The sequence below is a fragment of the Lissotriton vulgaris genome, unplaced genomic scaffold, assembly GCF_964263255.1.
Source record: "Lissotriton vulgaris unplaced genomic scaffold, aLisVul1.2 SCAFFOLD_1856, whole genome shotgun sequence".
Taxonomy (NCBI): Eukaryota; Metazoa; Chordata; class Amphibia; order Caudata; family Salamandridae; genus Lissotriton; species Lissotriton vulgaris.
This window is the reverse complement of record NW_028249042.1, coordinates 62,074-82,574: the sequence shown is the minus strand read 5'-3', so window position 1 is coordinate 82,574 and position 20,501 is coordinate 62,074. Positions and strand designations below refer to the sequence as shown.

Here is a 20,501-nt window from a genome sequence, read left to right as displayed (position 1 = left end):
TTCCTCCGTTAAGGATAAGCGGAGCGTCTCCCAGTCCTTAGTTTGGTTCTTAGTTCGGTATTCTTTGGGTTTACTTTGTTTGGAACTTGCAAGTGCCAAAACCGAATGACTCGTGTATTCACGAGACTATCGTATTCGATAATCCTTTGAAGTTTGAAGCTAGACTAGAGAGCGAATATGCCTGGTCTTAGCAGACTTGGAAATTTGTTTTGTCTTGATTGTAATAAGGATTCCCGATTGGAGGACTTGTGTCCTGTTCCTCCCATTGGAACTCCGACTTATGAGTTGTATGTGAAACACGGCTGTAGGCCCCATCGCATATAACGAAGTATGGATCCGATACACCAGGAATGATGGTGTTTTAAAATGGCCCCAATATGGTAGTTTTGACACGGAAATTCTGGATAATCTAGAGGTAAAACTCTTTAAGAAGAAAGCCCGGCCGGCAATGTTTGACTCTTTTCGCCTATGGCGTAAAGAAGCCAAACAGAAAGAAATGAAACTAGCAAAGAAAAATAAACGAGGTATGTCAATGGTACAAGCTGCTGTTGCATTTAGGGATAATGAGGAAGAGCAAGAGAGTGAACAAATGCTTAGAAGTAGGAATTTAGCGGTAGATAAGTGCTACCCAGTTTTGCCACGTAAAGGACAAGAATCAAAGGAAAAACTTGATAAAGATCCTTTAATGTCTCATTTACTGAGTTCACCACCTCCTTATGCGCAGAGTGCTACAGCACCTCAGCAACCTTTGGTTGTGCAACCCGCGATTGTTGGACCACAGGCTCTACCACAACCACCAGCTCCTCTTCAGCTGGTTCCTACTCCTCCGGCGCAGCCCCCTCAAGGGCCGCCGCTTTTGCTACCTACTCCATCTGTGTTCCCTACGACTTCGCCTACTGTTCCGACTGTTTATCCTAATACTCAGTCTGCTACTGCCTCCACCTCTGCTTCACATCACCCTGTCTTTCCTCCTGTCCTTCCGTCAGTTTCTCCTTCTGTTCGACAGAGAATGGCCAACACTGTTACTGGTCTTTTCTCGCCTTTCTTTGGGTCGCCTAATACGACCCCTACTACAGAACGAAGACAGTTGCGGAGTCAACTGCCCGACTATCAAGAGAGAGAATTACTGAATCGGTTAGCGTGTAAATGGGTTGTCGATACTGTGAGATATGATGTACAGTCTATCATGGAAGTCTTCCGACAATGGGAAGCGTCGAAGCAGAGATATGTTTTTGATTAAATGTGTGTATTTCTTCGTGAAGATTTGGAGGGGAATGATCTGGAACACGACATGCATGAATTGTGGCGTGTGCGGTTCGAGTTCGCGGAGGGCATGATCGTAGGCACCGATGTTGAGAGAGCGGTTGCGACATTGTTGTCATATCGGAGTAAGGGAGGAAGTTCTCGATCACTATTTGAGCATGACGCATCTGGGTGGAAAAAGGCGCGACAGTATCCATGAGAGAGGTTCCCCCGGTTTAGAGGGAAGGGGACGCAAATGCCAATCCAGCCGTTCCGCCGCATTTTCAGCGTGTATGGGTACATGTTCCTTAGAAGAGATCTGAAGTTTTGGCTCTCAAACAGACATTACCTGACCCCCGTAAAAATCCTGCAGGGTATTATAAGGAATTATCACAGACTGTAAGCTCATGCATTATGAATTTAGCTGATATAGACATGTTGTTTGGAAATGTTGTTCCACAGCCTTTATGGGGAAAGATTTGCCACACCGACCATGTTCAGGAGTTAGGTGATACATGGGTTAATATCGCTGCTGTAGATAACAGACAAGTTGGTGGTGCTAAAGCCAAACCTTTAATTGCAGAACTCCCTGGTCGAATAATAACTTACATGAAGACTCTAATGCCTGAATTACGTGTCAATTGGGATAAGTTGTCTGCATGTAAGTAGACGAAAGACGAAGCGGTGTCCGACTTCTTCTCGCGGTTTGAAGAGACTTTTGTAGATCATAGCGGTCAGGATATGGCTACTGAAGGTGGCCAGAGATTGTTCGTCGACAAATTTGTACATAATTTGCTTCCGGAGTTGTGTGCTAAGGTGAAGGATTCCGAGAGTGCTTGGGCTGTTTCAACGTCAGCACAGATTTTAGCTACAGCCCAGTACTATGAAAATAGACGCAAAGACGAGTTAGAGAAAGCAGATAAAAAGACAATGGAATTAAAGACTAAAGTTCTTCTACAACAAGCTTATCCACCCCATACTAATAGTCAGCGTGACTATCAGCAGCCTCAGCAGTATTCGAGGAACTCGCAAAGAAACGAGTCTTCTAAACAACGTTTACCGTATGGTCCTAATCAGTGTGCGTATTGCAAAGAAGAAGGCCATTTTAAGAGTAGTTGTCCGGTTTAGTTACAGCGCACAAATGGGTTTGGTGCGAGGGGCCGTGGTCCTCAACAAATGTCTAGAGGTATGGGACGCGGTGCGTTCCCGCAAAACGCACGATCTTTTCCGCCACAGAATTCAATGAATAGTTTTGATCAACAGAATAACGCGTCTGGTAGGACGACTCAGTACTATGCTGACGACTACTATGAAGAACATGAGAATATGGAAGGTAATGATTGCTAGGACAGCCATGGACAAAGAGAGGGAGTTGTTTCAGTTCCAGTAGATCAGAATGGACCTTATGTCGAGGTGATTACATCAGGTGTGTCAGAGCCTTTTCTGTTGGATACTGGTGCTACAAAGAGTTTGATTATGCACTCAAAACTCCCTGGCGCACCTTTGTCTGGCGAAATGAATGTTTCAGTAGGTTTTTCTGACGCCCCGGTTAGGAACCCGATTTCTAGTCCTATGTCTCTTTTTGTTGGACCTTGTGAATTGGAAGCACCCCTTATTCTTACAACAGGTTGCGGTGAGAACCTGTTGGGATTGGATCTGTTGAAAAGATTGTATGCAACTTTGTACTGTTCTCCCTTGGGAGTACAACTTACACTGGGTAGGAAAGCGGTTTCTCCAATGTATTTGTCGAAGGATGCACTTCCGACAGAATTGTCTTCCCTTCTGAGTATTCTTTGGGCTACTGGTCCTAACGACGTAGGTCTTTTGGAGATTCCGCCATATGTTGTGACATTGAAAGCCAACGTTAGAATGCCGTGCATTCCCCAATACAAGATCTCGAGCGAAGGTGAAAAAGCGTTAGCGATCATTTATGATTTGATTGAGAGAGATGTAATCGAAGAGACAAGAGGCAACGTTTGCAATAGTCCTGTCTTGCCTGTTTTGAAGCGCACTGATCCTTCCCAGCCACCTGTTTACAGGTTTGTGATTGATCTTAGAGAGAGGTGAATAAGATCATTGTGCCACAGTTTCCAGTCGTCCCTGACATCACTACCCTATTGACAATGATTCCAGCTTCAGCCACTTGGTTCTCGGTGATTGACTTGAAGAATGCTTTCTTCAGCATCCCGATTGCCGAGGAGAGCAGGGATATTTTCGGCTTCAGCTTAGGAGGCCGAAGCTTCAGTTTCAAACGCGCTCCTCAAGGCTACTGTGAAAGCCCATCGATATACAGTCAAGCTCTAAAAACACAGCTTGATACGATTGTTTTACCTGATGGCGCTACTCTTATTCAGTACGTCGACGATTTGCTAATCGCCGCGGATACTGATGAGATTTGTAAAGAAGCTACGTTGTCGTTGTTGCATCATTTGTCTGATTTACATCACAAAGTGTCTCTCTCGAAGTTGCAATACTGTGGACAAGAAGTGACCTACTTAGGTCACCTCTTATCGAAGGAGGGAAGGAAACTGACCCCAGAAAGAATTCAGGCAATTGCAAAATTGTGTGCCCAGAACACAGAGAGAAGTGCGTGCTTTCTTGGGCATTACATCATATTGTAGGCAATGGATACCAAACGTTTCTTTATTGGCCAAACCTCTGGTGGCGTTAACTTGTAAAGATACACCGAATCCCATTCCATGGTCTGAAGAATGTCAGAAAAGTTTTTCCGAATTACGCAATGCATTATGTTCGGCTCCTGTGTTGGGTACCCCGGACTACAGTAAGCCCTTTACATTGTATGTCCACGAGAGAGAAGGTTGTGCATTGTCAGTGTTGACACAGTCTTTTGGGGACAAGCAACGTCCATGCGCGTATTTTTCGTCGACTTTGGACCCGGTAGCTAAGGCATTGCCGAGTTGTTTAAGAGCCACAGCAGCAGCAGCTTTTTCTATTCGACAGTCTGCTGGGCTAGTAATGAATAGCATGCTGGTCGTGATGGTTCCACATGCGGTGGACACTTTGTTGACTAGAACCAAGACACAGCACTTAACTAGTGCTCGATTGTCAGGTTATGAGCTGACATTGTTAGCAAGTCATGTCCACATTAAAAGATGCGACGCATTGAACCCAGCTACGTTGTTGCCGAATCCAGCTGATACAGAGAATGCTGAAAAGCAGCATGACTGTCTCTTTAGGACAGAAGTAGAAACGAAAGGGAGAGTAGACCTTAGAGACACTCCTCTTACAGAATGTGATGGTACTTTGTGGGTTGATGGTTCGTGTTTCAAGTTGCCGAATGGTGATAAGACCGCGGCATATGCTGTTACGACTTTGCATACTGTTGTTGAAGCTGCACGCATCCCACATAACTCAGCGCAAGCTGCAGAGTTGATTGCACTTACGAGAGCGTGCGTGCTGGCGAAAGGAAAACGAGTGAATGTGTACACTGACAGTCAGTATGCATTTGGTGTGGCTCATAGCTTTGGACGTTTGTGGCGTGAGCGCGGGTTCCTGACCTCGCATGGTACTAAGATCCTGCATGGACAGTTGGTGAATGAGCTCCTTGAGTCACTGACCTTGCCGTTACAAGTTGCGATTGTGAAATGCAGTGCACACAAAAAGATCACAGATGATGTTGGCAGCGGAAATGCGTTTGCAGATGAAGTCGCAAAAGAAACTGCAAGGAATGTGATGAGTCGAATGTATGTTGCAGGTCCGGCGAGATGGGTTCCGGATAGAGGAATGTGTGAAGATACGATTGAAAGTGTGAAATCCATTCAAGCTGAAGCTACAGAGAAAGAGTTGAATGAATGGAGAGAAAGTAAGGGGAAATTGGATGCGAATGGTTGTTGGGTCGAATTGTCAGAACACCAGCGATGGTTGTTACCCGATGCGTATGTGCCTGCAGTGGTTACAATGGCGCATGGTATGGCTCACATCAGTGTGAAAGGGATTTGCAAGTTACTAGCTCCAGTATGACAGAACACTAGAATCCCTAAGTATGCAGAGAATATAGTCAAGAACTGTATGGTGTGTCTGAAATACAATCCTGGTAGGGGAACCCCAACTCCAGCTGGTCATTTTGCTCCTCCAACGTATCCGTTCGAGGTTTTGCAGCTATATTTCATCCACATGGAGAGGTGCAACAATCTGAAATACGTACTCGTTGTTGTTTGTGCCTTTTCAAGATGGATAGAAGCATACCCCCTGAAAGACAACACTGCCTTATCGACAGCTAAAGCCCTTGTCAAGGAATTCTTCCCTAGATTCGGAATGCCAAGAATGGTATGGAGTGATAATGGGAGTGAATTTGTGGGTCGAGTGATGAAGAAAGTATGTGAAGGGCTAGGCATTCAGCAAAAATTTCACGCTGCAAATCAACCCCAATCAGCTGGATTAGTAGAATGCTATAATGGCACTCTGAAGCTTAAGTTGGCCAAAATCCAAGCGAGCACTGGTCTTCAATGGCCTGACGCTCTGCCCTTGGCACTCCTCTCAACGAGAATGACTGTGCACTCGAGAGTGGGACTTAGTCCATACGAAATAGTGTTCGGCCGTCCAGCCAACATATGGGGAGTGCCAAGGCCAATTAAATTTAGCGAGGTAGAACACCCCGTACTGCTTGATTATTTGTACGAATTGACGGCTAAATTGCGTGTTTTGCACCAACAGGTACATGATACTCTACCTCAAGCTACTGAAGCTCCAGGACACCCTATCGATCCAGGAACCTATGTGCTCATAAGGAATTTCCAGCGGACAAAGAATGATGAGCCCCGCTGGACCCGTCCCCACCTAGTACTTCCGTCCATGAGATCAGCTGTTCGAGTGGAAGGAAAGAAACACTGGATCCACGGGACCCATTGCAAAAGGGTCCCTTTACCTCTGCCTCACGACCGGTGGGTCCAGGAGGGGATTGCTGATTCTGAGACTGAAACTTTGCCTCGCTTACTGCTCTTTAGTGATGCACAGGTAAAAGGAACAAGCTCTGTACGCAAGAGTGACGACATTCTGCAAGGATCTGTGCCACCGTCAATGCGATTGAACATCTCAGAACCTGAACTGTTGTTCGAAAAACAGACAATTCCTGGAAGAACACGTTACAATTTGAGGCCGAGAACTATGACTATGGACAAATAAAAAAATAATTTTGCTTTTTGACTATTTTTGAAAGTGCTGCTCTCTCTCCTCTGGGAAGCTTGCTTATTTTTGTTTTTCGAAAGGCCATCCGGTTCTGCTGCTAGGGTCGCGTTTGCCCAAGTCTTTGGGGTGCAGCCGAAGACGTTAGGTCAACAGTTCTGGTTGGTCTAAGGGAGTTGCCCTGGACTGACAGAAGCATTCCTTAGCATAGAACACCCTACCACCGCGGGCAGCAACTTAGAGAAGATGGAGTTTTTCAAGATGGAGAGATCTGCCGAACAAATGAACTTTAAAGTCAGAATGTGCATGTTAATGACAAGAACACGATTTTTGATGTTATGCATTTTTACGTTGATTAGCGCAATGATGTTTCTTATAGGATATGTCCTATTCACTTTTCAAGTGACATTTGCACCTACTACACAACCAACACCTCCTTCTCCCGTTTCCTCACACTCTTTTCACCCTCTGCCTGAACACGAGTCTGCCAGAAGATTGGAGTTTGTCAATAATTCATTCGTTCAGCTTTTGCACCAACTAGTAATGAACACGACTAATTGTTGGGTGTGTGGTCTTATGCCACATACGACAGATAAGGATATCCCATATTTTGTCTTGCCATTCAGCTACTATGGTTCTTTGTGGGCGTTTCAGACTATGTTCCTATTTGCCATCGAACCACACCCCCCACGTTCCACGAGAGGTAACTCGAGCAACAAGGCGTTAGTGATGGGAGTAACAAATATGAGAAGAGGTATTGACTCGTATAGAACGATTCCCCGAGATGAGTTGCAGGCTTACAGTAGATGGAACGTAACAGAGTATATAGTTACCTTGAGTGAAACCAAGCGAGCGAAGAGATCCTCCCCAATATGGATTGTACCCCATCAGGGTCACCTATGTCTGCAGGGTAATGGCAAGAACCCCAGAGCTCAGTTAGGGAAGAGTGTCTGTACTGAAACGTACGTATTTTCGTCTCAGACCTCCCCATCATTCTCAGCAGCTAAGGGTACCTACTTCATCTGCCACGATAGAGCATACACATGGTTGCCCCCAGACTTCTCGGGCACATGTTTCGTCTCGTTCCTGTTGCCTCCCACCTATACGGCAGCGGCAGATTACCATAAGGCAAGGATAGTTAGAGGTGTCATGAGTAAAGTTGACACCGCGGGACAAGAATTTGGGGACTTCGTAAGAGGTTTTCTGCCGTTCTGGGGGCCTATGGTGAACAGCAGGAACATTCGCCAGTTGACGAGGGTGGTTGAGTCCACAATAATTGAGACTGCCGGTGCCCTTAGTAACTTGACTGCTGAGCTCCAGTCGGATCGCCTTCTGACTCTTCAGAACAGGGTCGCATTAGACGTCATACTTGCAGACCGTGGTGGGGTATGTAAAGTGATCCAATCGAGTTGCTGCATTTTCATCCCAGACAACGCCCTGACAGTATACCAGGCCATCTCCAAACTGCACAGGATCTCTGATTCTATTCACGTGGATAAAGGAGATTGGTCACTGGTGGGGTGGTTCTGGGACCTGATATCCGCCTGGGGATGGAAGATTCTGATAGTCATTGGAATGATCTTAGCCATTCTTTTCTTGTTCTGTCTGTGTATACAGTGTGCTCCTGCAGTATGTAGCCTTTGTGCTACGTCGTGTGTAAGGAAACCTGTATCCAGGAACGAACTAAGTAATAGGATGATGCTACAGCAACAGCTCAATGACTTCATGAATATAGACCTGGACTCAGATTAGCATGAGTATAGGTTGATTGCCTATGTAAGGGCAAAAGGAGGGTCTGTGGTGCCGAAGATTCTGGACCCGTGTGGTATACATCATCGTATCACGACAATTTTGGTATCCGTAGACCGGTAATGAGTTAAATTCTATACATGAGCATTTTCGTTACGATCGAGTGTTGGGATCACCCTGAAATCGGCATTTCCGTCATGAACCCTCGGGTTCCATTTTGTGGACGGCATCCATTTTGTGATTGCCCTCACATAGCCAAGTGACTAAGCCAAATACGAGTCCGAAGGACACGTACACCTTTGCTGACTCCTCTGTGACCTGGGCAAGCTGACTCCGCTGCCCGAAGCCAAACCTGTTCGGCCAGGTCCTTTCCCAGTGGCCGAGCGAGATTAGCATCAAGGCACAACATATCATAAACCTTTCTTCACACACACCATGCCTAATCTTACTCACACCTGTCTCTGTTTCTTGCTTTATGACTTGCTTTACGAGGAGGAGGTGCCCGATTTTATTGGGGGTCCGTCGATATCTGATGAAAATACTGGGCCTTGCCGGGTAATCAATTATGGGTTGGACGAACTGAAATATGTACTTGTCATCATGACTCTGCTTTTTCTTTGTAGTGAAAATATGTGTATGGTCAACTGTAAAATAAGGAATGTTTGCCTGAAGCTTATTGTTTCGTATAAAAGAAGAAGACTGGCTTTGTAACTTTGAGCAGTCTCCAGAGAACATACATGCTGTTGTACTTCTAGGATACCTGTTACTGGCTGCAGCCAATAAATTCGATCTTTGACTTCACCAAGAAGACTCTGTGTTTCTGTGGTCTGAAACAGGAAGGACTCGAAGTCTTCGGGTGTAGTCCCCTGGCACCGCCGGGTTCTTAAAACCCGGTACTTCAGGGGTCCACTGCATTAAAACCCATTGGTCTCCCTCTGAAGATCTTTAACAATGTTATACATAGATGGAGACCCAAAATGCTATATAGTTCTTCTATGCGGGCCCCTCGGAAACCTAAAGTAGTATCAGTTTCGCCTGAACTGACCGGATAACCTAGGAATCCAAAATAGGGTATCGGATGAGGGAGGCCCCAAGGTGTGAAATTTGTCGGCATGGGGCATACAGGGCATCAACTAGTAGCAGGGGTCTGAAGGTCTATGCGACAAAGCCAATGAATGTCCAAACGAGAATGGGGTGGCGAACAAACCATGGCAAAGATGGAAAGTCTCCGATATCTTGGACTGGGCCGATCGAAGTGCTCTAACGATTTTAGATGTCTACGGATCCTGGGGAGCTCCCCGATGAAGACGAGAGCAACTGTTGCCTCTTGGCTGTTAGCACACTGTATTCTTGCTCTTGGGGGATGTGATTTTGCTGTTCCTTTGTTTTATCCTTGATGTATAGCTTTTCTTTAAACCATTTTCAGGCAGTGGGTTGTTCCTCATTGATTACATGTGAGTGGAATCCACCTGCGTTAAAAGCAGGACTACTCTGGGTGGACCTTAACCTTGTACTCTGCTGGGGAGCAACATGCCAGATGCAAAAGCACTTGTCAAGGGACTCGTGGTCCAGGTTTCTTGTACAAAAATATATTATGTTGCCAGGATAGTAAACAGAAGCACTTTGTCACATGGACACTCCACCAAAATGTTCAACTCAATTATTCATGGTCTCAATCTGACTGCTGCCATCCTGCCATACACATCGGTGCTTGCTCTCCTGGTTGCCTGTTACTTGTTGCAGACTCTGCATCAGCGTGTTGCCTGCTCTCTCACTAATCCCTCCTGTTCCAAGCTGCAGCCCTGTATGTGGTTGGTGCCCGTTTCCTGGTGCAGACCCTGTAAGGGGCTAGTGTCTTCTCTCTCGTACTTGTTAGTTGCTTGTTTCAGACATCTTTATGAGTCTGTTGCTTGTTTTCTTTTTCATTCCCTGTATAAGGATAGTATCTGATTCCTGCTTATGACTTTGTAAAGGGCTTGAACCTGCTCTGTTGCAGACTCTCTGTAGGCAAGCTCATGACTGGAATCTGAAAGGGCTTGATGTCTGCTCTCTCTCTCTCTCTCTCTCTCTCTCTGCCTGTTTTATGTCTTCTACTCTGTATAGTGCTTGCTGTCTGTTCTCTCTCACCGACCCTGCATGAGGCTGGCAACCGCCCTCTTGATGTGGCTGTCTGTTCTCTGTGGCAAACATTGTATTGGGTTGGTGTTTGCGCCCACTTTGGCTGTCTGTTTTCCCTGTCAAAGACCCTTTCATGAGGCTGATTGTTCTGCTGCTGTACCGGTCTGTTCTCTGTTGGAGATCTTTTAGGAGTCTGGTACCCGCTCTCTAAATATGTCTGTTCTCTGTCACAGACCCCGCAAGAGGCTGGTACCTGCTCTCTTCCTGTGACTGTTGTCAGCCACAGACAATGTAAATGTTTAGTTCCCGCTCTCTCATTTTGGTTCTTTTCTCTGTTGCAGACCCTTAGTGGGGATGGCACCTACTGTGTCTGTCTGTACTGTGTCACAGACCCTGCCTGGGGTGGGGCCTGCACTCCTTCTGTGTCTGTTTTCTGTCACAGACTGTGATCATTTCTTTGGTTGTCTGTTCTCTGTCTCAGACACTACATGTGTCAGGCATGGCTTATAGGGAGGTTTAAATTGGAGAGCCAGGCGGCTTAAATATGGTGTTTTTCTGAGCTGGTGGCATACAGGAAGAATTCCTACATTAGTTGAAATTCAAGGCTGGATGAGTTTGGGGTAGGATTTGAATATGATGAGAATATTTTAGGTAGAATTGAGTATTATCTATCTATTAATAGATCTTGATGCTGCTGCTTGTAATAATGGAACCAACATATCCATGTAGAAGTTAAACATGATGAGAGAAAGGATGGAACCATGAGGTACTCCGCAGGAGACGGAGAAACCATTTGTATAAACTGGTGCCCGTTATTGAGGTAGGATGTGAACCATTCCAAGATAGTCTGAAAATCCCATGGGTTTTTTCAGGTTGTTGATAGAGCTGGATGGTCGTCTGTGTCGAAAGCTGCAGAGTGATCCAGGATAGGAACAGGACCAGGAGGTCAGGGGTCATTCTTGTCACTGTATAAGAGGTCATTGTCAACTACTGGGAGTGTGGTTCACTCAGTGTTACATTCTGGCCTGAAGACAGATTGGATTTCCTGTCGAAGATTATTCTTGCTGACGTGCTGCTGTTGATGTGTGGTGACTGCTTTCCTGATGAATATCCACGTAAGTAGAAGATAGGTAATAGGGCATAAGCTGGTTGAGGTCGGTTGGGCCCAGAAGTGGTGTCTTTATCAGTGGAAAGATCTGACTTCACTTAAGAGTTTCTAAGAGTGTTCCTTGGCTGAGGGAGATGTTGGCAATGCGGTAGAAGGGTTTACGTGTCTCTCCTTGGAGCAACCTGATGATGGATGAAGGAAGGTCCTCTTCTTCGTGGGAGGGGCCTAGAAAAAGTTCTGGATATAGGAGAGATTCATGTGAGAGACTGGATTGAAGAAGGTCCATTAAGTTGTGAGGCAATGGGGGATGGTAGGAAGCCTAGGGAGTGTGGAAGTGGCTACAGTGTTGGATCTGATTTGTTGATCTTATTGGTAAGGAAGAGTTTGATGGTATTGCATTTGTCAACGGATGCAGGGACTGTGGGTTCTGGGGGAGGATTGGTTGAATGTTTGACAGCCTTGAAGAGTGCTTTGCTTCTGTTGGTTGCCTCACTGATGATGGTTTTATGGTTACCTGATTTAGCTTCTATGATGAAGGATGTGCAGTTAGTGTTTTTGAAGGGTGTTTGAACTTCTCCGGTTTTCTTTTTTTTTTTTTAAATATTTTTATTTTATTTTCACCTGGTACACAATTACAAAGCATTTAAATATTATTTATGTTCATCAAGTTCATCAAGTAAATGCATAATCAAACAGAAGCAAAATTCATTTCTAAGTTCCCCCAAATTCTCTCATATTTCTGCAGCGATCTGGCACCCCTAAATTCTGCTAGCGTATATTCCATAGTTTTGACTTCATTAACCAAGTACCACCATTCCAGAGCGTTGGGTGGGTCAGGGTTGATCCAGGCCCTAGCTAAAGTTAATTTGGCACAGGAAAATAAAATCGATAACAGTACGAGGTGTGGTTGATTTGTCAAATGTGGACCTAATATTACCATAGGGGCTGTTATTGGTGAACTGAAAATATTTTTTACAGCTAAAATTTTCCCCACTTCTTCCCAGAATTTCCCAAGTTTTGGACATGAAAACAACATATGAACAAGATCTGCCGCGTATTCATCACATTTCGGGCATTTGGTTTTCTCTCCCAAGATGTTATTTGAGGTCCATTTAGAAAATTTTTCTGGGGTATAGTATAACATGTATATAGTTCTATATTGCTGTAATCATAAGCTGGACGATCTTACATGATAATGAATATTAGTGTAAGATTTGCTTATTTGTTTTCCTGATATGTTAGTTCCCAATTTTAAATTCCATTTATTAGCTAATACTTCGTTATCGTTAGTTCTTAAACCTATAAAGAATTTGTATGCCGAGCTGATTATTGATTTCTCTTTTTTAGAGTTTAAAATGTCCCAAATACCCCCGCTCGACAAAGTATTAATTCTATTCTTCCGCACAAGGAAGTCGTATATTTGCATGTATTTAAACTTGTGCGTATCGGACAATCCATGTAGCTGTTTTAAGGTGCGAAAATCCATTATGCCTTGTGAATTATATAAGTCACCCAGTACTGTGATTCCTTTCAATTGCCACCTTCGAGATTCCCCATCGCTAAATATACTAGGGAGTCCAGGATTGTCCCATAAAGTTAATTGGGAGTGAAATATGGTGGTTTTACAGTAGACAAGTATATCCTTCCATATTTTTACTATATCACGTGCGGTCTTAAATTTAACCCTTTTGTAGTAGTTGGGATCTGTAATACGAAGTAGAAATTGTTTGGAATCTCCCTTTAATAATAAATGATGGTAGAAAAGCAAGTCCTCTGTGTCTAATAACGATCTTATACGTCTTACAAAAGAGGCCCAGAAATATAATTTCATGTCGGGAAAATTAAGACCGCCGGATCCGATTTGATTTTTTAACATCTTTAGCGACCTCCTAGCCTTCTTATATCCCCAAATAAAGTTACAAAAGACCCTATCTAATTGTTTTAAAAAAAGCCTATTCTGTGCCAGAGGAATTGATCTAAATAAATATAAATATTTAGGTATAATTTTCATTTTTATCAGATTTATTCTTCCAATTAGATTTAGTGGAAGTCAATGCCATTTTTTTTAAGTTCGAGATGGTAGTTTTCCATGAGGGTGGTGACAAAATTGGGAAAATTTTAGCATTTAAAGTAGCAGAGGATAGAGCAGAGTCTACGATTTCACAAATTTTGGGGGTCGATAATAAGAGATACAATCAGGCAGAGGATATAATACAACAGTTCGCCAAATATTATGAAATCTTGTATACACCGGAGAATACGCCTAGTGATAATATAATTGATAATTATTTAAAAGCAAACCCAACGAATAAAATAACAATCTATGAAGCAGAAGATCTGGCTTTAGAAATAACTAGTGAAGAACTAAAATAAGCTATAAAATCATTGCCATTAGGAAAAGCCGCTGGGGAGGATACCATCCCTTTGGAAGTTTATAGATCCTGCTTGGACGAGTTAACACCCTTTCTTCTAGAAGTAATCACTTATATTGGCAGAACAGGGTCCGCTCCCCACTCCTGGAACAAAGCGAAAATTGTTTTTTTTTCACAAAAAGGGTAAACCTAAAGAGGAGATGGGTTCATATAGACCTATCTCCTTGATTAATGCTGACGCAAAGATTTTTGCAAAATGCTTAGCAGGAAGACTTGCACCACTAATGCCCAAAATTGTAAGCACGCAACAACACGGGTTTGTAACGGGGAGGGACACATCAGCCCATGTCAACACGGCAATAACAGCCTTTGACATAGCAGAGGTAGAGTCTACTCCCCTTGCTATGATAATGCTTGACGCCGAAAAGGCATTCAATCGGGTGGGGTGGGACTATTTATGGGACATAATGGGATCTATGGGGTTCGGTGGAAATTTTTTACATGGGATTCGGGCACTCTATGACAACCCATCTGCATATACTAGCTATGGTGGTCTCACGTCAAATTATTTTTCAATCAGGAGGGGCACACGTCAAGGGTGTCCCCTATCACCTTTATTATTTGCCCTCTCACTGGAACCGTTTTTAAAAGCTCTGGATAATCAACCAGGAATAATACCCTTTAAAACCAGTTGGCAAAGTTTAAAAATTACCGCATATGCGGATGACATCGCTATTTATTCGACTGAACTTCTCCTGTTTTCATTGGGCTCTTTTCTTTTCTTTAAATATTTTTACAGAAGGATGTTTTGATGCAGTGAAACATTATATTTTCCTCTTTTTAGCTGCACTTGACACTGAGGTGTAGTATAAGCAATGGTGAAGGGGACTGCAAGGTTGTCAGTCCAGTTGAGGACCGAAAGGTCACTCAAGTTGAAGGATATAGATGTCAAGCTGAGGATTTTAGGAGATGCTGATAGAATGAGGCCTGGTGTGTTGCCTTTGTTGAGTTACTATGCATTGTTTAATTTCCAGTGTGTTGATAAATGTGTTGAAGACTTCCTTCATGTATTTTGTGTTGGAGTTGTGGGGGAGGTTGAAATCTCTGAGGAATTTGAGGTGGCTGTGTTGGAGGGAGGCAGAGTTGATGATGTCTGAGTCTGAAAGAATTAGGTATGGTAGAGTTACTAATAGTGTGGATCACAGTGTTCTGGTTAAGCCTCCCCAGTCCATTTTTCGGTCACAGCCTACCAGGTTTTCTAAAGACTTCTTTGGGAGTTTCAGAAAGTTGATCTGGAAATGCATTCCACTCGTTGTTTGCCATTCGCTTTGTTGTTTGTACCTCACATTTTCTTGCTTTCCATTTGCTGGCTCTATTTGCTTTAGGCTCCCCAGGTACAGTTTGTCCTTCCTGTTGCTAAACCTTATTTACACTATCCTTCCGAATGCTCCTTTTATGTAGACCAGTCTGTAAATCTTGTTCTTATCCCATCACATTTGCTGTGCATTCAAAGAAGGTGAAATGTCAGGCGCTGTCTTTTGTGGGCGCTTGATTACTATCTTTCTTTGACTTCTAAGTGATTGCATTTATGGAACAACCTTGCTGGATACTGGGAGTAGGAAATAGTTTTTTCTAGTACACAACAACATTTAAATGAACTGTGTATTTCAGAATATATCAGAATGTGTAATAAAGTTGAAGTACGTTTTTGGATATTTCTGCACAAATCATTACACTAGGTAATGCAATTTCCACACATTTCGTCTGTGCATTGTATAGTTATAACAGTAAAACTGAATGTCTGTGTAAATGTAATGGTCATTTCAATTGAAAATGTGTTTGTTTTAATGGCAGTGCACTACCACACCATGAATGCTCCATTCTACCCCACTCCACTGTACTCCTCACCACTGCACTCTACTCTGCACCACTCACCTTAACACCACTTCACACCACTGCACTTTGCACCTCTCCACTCTAAGCCACTGCACTCTACGCCACTTCATGCTATGCCTCTCCACTTTACCCTGTACCACTCTACTCAATGCCAATACACTCTTCGCCACTCTACTCTACACCACTGCACTCTACACCACCCAGTCTGTGCCCCACCGATCTACTCTGCACAGCTCCACTCTACGTCACTGTACTCTATGTTGCTCTGCAATACTGCACTCCGCGCCACTGCACTCTATTCCAATACACTATACGCCAATGCACTTTACAGCTGTAACACTCAACTCTGTCTCCGTACTAGATGTCAATTCACTTTGAGCCACTCTAACCTACTCTGCACCACTGCACTTTAAGCCACTGCACCCTACTTCGTTTTATTCTATGCCATTACACTCTATGCCTCTCTTCGCAACTACACTCTTCCCTGCACCCCTCCACTTTACGCCACCTCACTATAATCTGAAACAATCTACTCTAGGCCACTGCACTCTACGCCACTCTACTCCACTTTTTCCCACTCCATTCTATGCCACTGCACTCTACGCCATTCAACTCTTAACCACTGCACTCTATGCCAGTGCACTCTACACAACTGTGCTTCTATGTAACTGCACTCTATGCCGCTGAATTTTACTCACTGTACCATATGCCACTGCTCTCTGCCCCACTCTACTTCACTCTACAACACTTCCCTCTGACACTCTACTCTGCAACACTGCACTCTACGCCTCTGCACTCTACGCCACTGCACTCTGTCACTATACTCTACTCCGCACCCCTCTATGCCACTGCAATCTATGCCATTTCATTCTACTCTGCATTCTACACCACTGCACTCTATACCGCTCGACTTTACTCTGCACCACTATGCTCTGCATCACTCAACTCTATGCCACACCGCTTTGCACCACTCTACACCACTCTACACCACTCTACTCTGCTCCACTCCACTCTGCACCACTCTTCGCATCCGCACTCTATGCCACTCTGTCCCATTCCACTCTACTATGCACCACTCTAATGTACGGCACTGTATTGTATGACACTGCACTGTATGTTGCTGAATTAAATGCAAATACACTCAGTGCCACTGCAGTCTACGCCACTATACTCTGCAACACTCTACTCCAATACTCTGTACACCAGTCCACTGTACTGTATGCCACTCCAGTGTATGCCACTCTACGCAACTCCACTCTATGCCACTCCCAATACACAACACTCTCTGCCACTCTACACTACAACACTCTACTCCACTCTTCCCCTTTCCCCTCTACGACACTCCTCGCCACTCTCATCTTAGCCACTAACTTTTAGCCATGCTGAACAACAGCCATGCTAACATGGCTAATGCTCATTGGCAAAGCAAATAGCTATTGCATTTGCGAGTCCTCTTGGCTTTGCCAATGCTTGTTCAGTTTGTGATGTATGTGTTAGAAGTGTTTAATTTTAGGGATGAGGTCGTCCAAATGTGAATGAAGGAGGGTGCGAACCAGGTTGAAAGGGGAAACTAGGTTGTATCACTGCTCAATATGTATTAATGAGCATCAATTCGGAAATTCACAGATAATGTAAATGTTGTCATGCTTTGAGTCACCAAATGTTTTCTGTTTATTATTGGTATATGGCCTGCAGTTATGAAAGCTTGTTAGCTTAGATATTTCCACTTGGTTATGTGCTGTTCTGGAACATTTGATAATGTCACTAGGACAAAGTTTGTTCTTTAAAGTATTGCAAAGTCTAAATGTTTCTATGCAATTAGGCTTAAAGTGCTCCTCAATGTCTTTATCAAGTTGCAGTAAGTGTCAGTGATGAAGCTTGTTTGCCTGAAGCAGGGATTCTGGTGTGAGGTACTTCTCTGCAAGAACAAGTCCAAAGAAGTGACGCTGCTGTCCTTGTCAGTGATACTTGGGGCTGGTACCTACAATCTGGATAAGTGTGGCTGGTACTTACATTATTAATGTGTGTAGTCTAGACATGTGTGGCAGGTACTGTAGTGACACTTTTTTGCAAGTAAGACTGCACTCTATGGATCTACACTTATTTCTTGCACTTTCGTCTCTGCAGGTAAATCTTCAAGAGTGGCTTCGGCGTCTGAAGAAAGAGGAGGAATATATTCTGGAGTCTAAAGTCAAGGACGAGGAACAATATAAAACCATGAGGGTTAGTGGCTGCTTTGAGTGCTGTCTGTGTGTATATGTATGAGCCTGTATGCTTGTGTGGACACACAGAGGCTGACGAGTGACCCTACAGACTGTGTCATAGTCCCTGTCAGATAAATATACTAACCTGAGTCCCTGCTGTTGGATATTGGGGTTGAAATCTCCATGGGCCTGTCCTAAAATAAATAATAACAAGAATATATTCTTCTAAACTTAAAGTAGTACTTACATACTTACGTGGTGTGTTAGAGTATGTGTGCACAGATGTGGTATTATCTGGCTGTATGTACCAGTGCATGTGTGCACATGTGTGTGCATGTTCATGCTTAGGTTTGTGTGTCCTAGAATTATCTGTGGGAGAACATGCAAGTCTGCACATCTTTATCTTTGTGTGTTTTTTTGGGCATGTGTGAGTGTTTGTGTGTGTCTGCATATATGTGTATGTATTTTCAGCCATAGAGTATGCAAATACATTTGCTCATCTGTGTGTATGTGTGTTTTAAGGATTATGTATGCTTTAGTCTGGATTTATTGGTTGTCGGATTGTACTTCCATATGTGAATGCCTATCAATGAGTTTGCATACCGCGTGGTCTGGTGGTCAATGGCCATTCCCCCTTTCTCCACCACTCCCCAAACGCGCCTCCTGGCACACTACTAGTTGGTGGATGAAATCCCCTTGACTCTTGTGCATCCTTGTGGGCCAACTAGCCCTTCTGTTTCCTCCAGTAAGATAAACAAAGCTGGATTGTTGAGAGGAGGTCCACCACTCTGCAAACACGCCTCCTGGTGCACTACTGCATGGGGGAAGACGTCAACTTTAGTCCCAGGCCCTCAGGAAGCAAGGGGACCTCATCCGCCAACCAGCAGTGCTGTGAGAGGCACGTTTGCAGAGTGGTGGAGAAAGGTGGTGTGGTCTACAACCACCTCTCAGCTATCCCACTGTGTAGGGCTAACTGGAGGCAACAGGAATCCTTGTCCTCCCCTAAGGACTCCCAGCAGCCAAGGGGACTTCATTTCCCACCCTGCAGCGCACCAGGAGGCACATTTGCAGAGTGCTGGAGAAAGGAGGGGGGCCTCTAGCGAATTGCTGGTATTTTTTATAAATTAATTTTTTCTATTTTATCAGGAAGGGGGCTGCATGGATCCTCTTCCCTGGACTATTTAGGGCCCGGGGAACACCATACCCCGGGGCCCTTGCTGCCCCTTTCCCCTGGCCAACTTCAGCTCCGGGTTCCCCAAACCCCAGGACCTGGCCTTTTCATTGGAGAACACAGGGGTGCCGGAAGGCCCCCACAGTCCCTGCTGGCTCCCCGCCTCCTGCGGGAGCCGCATTGCTTAACGCACAGGGAGCTGCTGATATGCAGCTCCCTGTGTGGAAAAGCAAAGTGCTCCACGTCGAACGAGCATGAGTAAGATGATCTCGTTTGTTCAAAGCAGACCTCTTGTTTGTTATAGTATGGCGGTAGCAGGGCCATGCCATAGCAAACTGCAATGTCCTGGGGTGGGCACCCCAGGACATTGCTGGATTCGGCATTGGGGGTGTGGCGGTCCCCAGGGCTATTTAGGGCTCTAGGATCGAGGCCACATGGCCCCCTTCTTTGGAAACAGAAAGGGAGCATACTCCTGACCTCTCAGCCGGGTCGCCCCTTCGCATTCTGGTACATGCAGTTCATACGATTCAGGACAAAGATCGTAAGTATTACCCCAAGGTTGGTGCAAGCAGGTGCTTGGTACAAGGTTTCTCTAGACACGAGACATGGCTCGTGTTTCAGGATAGTATCCTTCATCAGTAGAGATCAGTTTGGGGTGGCTAAGAGGCTGCCAAACAATCCAGGCTTCGTTGCCTCTCGGGCGTGGAAGTGCTTCGCCTATAGCTCGTCAGCTACGGAGGCTCACGGGAGACCTAAACAGGAAACAGGGAGGGAGCACACTCCTGACCTCTCAGCCGGGTCGCCCCTTTGCATTCTGGTACATGCAGTTCATATGATTCAGGACAAAGTTCGTAAGTATTACACCAACGTTGGTGCAAGCAGGTGCTTGGAACAAGGTATCTCTAGACACGAGACATGGCTCGTGTTTCAGGATAGTATCCTTCATCAGTAGAGATCAGTTTGGGGTGGCTAAGAGGCTGCCAAACAATCCAGGCTTCGTTGCCTCTCGGGCGCGGAGGTGCTTCGCCTATAGCTCGTCAGCTACGGGGGCTCACTGGAGCCCTAACCAGGAAACAGGGAGGGAGCACACTCTTGTTCTCTCAGCCGGGTCGCCCCTTCGCATTCTGGTACATGCAGTTCATACGATTCAGGACAAAGTTCGTAAGTATTACACCAAGGTTGGTGCAAGCAGGTGCTTGGTACAAGGTATCTCTAGACATGAGACATGGCTCGTGTTTCAGGATAGTATCCTTCATCAGTAGAGATCAGTTTGGGGTGGCTAAGAGGCTGCCAAACAATCCAAGCTTTGTTGCCTCTCGGGCGCGGAGGTGCTTCGCCTATAGCTTGTCAGCTACGGAGGCTCATGGGAGCCCTAAACAGGAAACAGGGAGGGAGCACACTCCTGACCTCTCAGCCGAGTCGCCCCTTCGCATTCTGGTACATGCAGTTCATACGATTCAGGACAAAGTTCGTAAGTATTACACCAAGGTTGGTGCAAG

The 20,501-nt window shown here is 44.9% G+C and overlaps 1 protein-coding gene across 1 annotated transcript in view; it reads left to right on the top strand.

The window, feature by feature from the left end:
- LOC147663730 (E3 ubiquitin-protein ligase TRIM11-like) overlaps nucleotides 1–20,501 on the top strand; it is a gene marked incomplete at its 3' end in the record, with an annotated part of 58,074 nt that overhangs the window by 16,111 nt on the left and 21,462 nt on the right. The window contains exon 2 of the mRNA XM_086950243.1: nucleotides 17,755–17,850. Coding sequence (XP_086806369.1) covers nucleotides 17,755–17,850 — 96 coding nt within the window. The remainder of the gene's footprint in view (nucleotides 1–17,754; nucleotides 17,851–20,501) is intronic.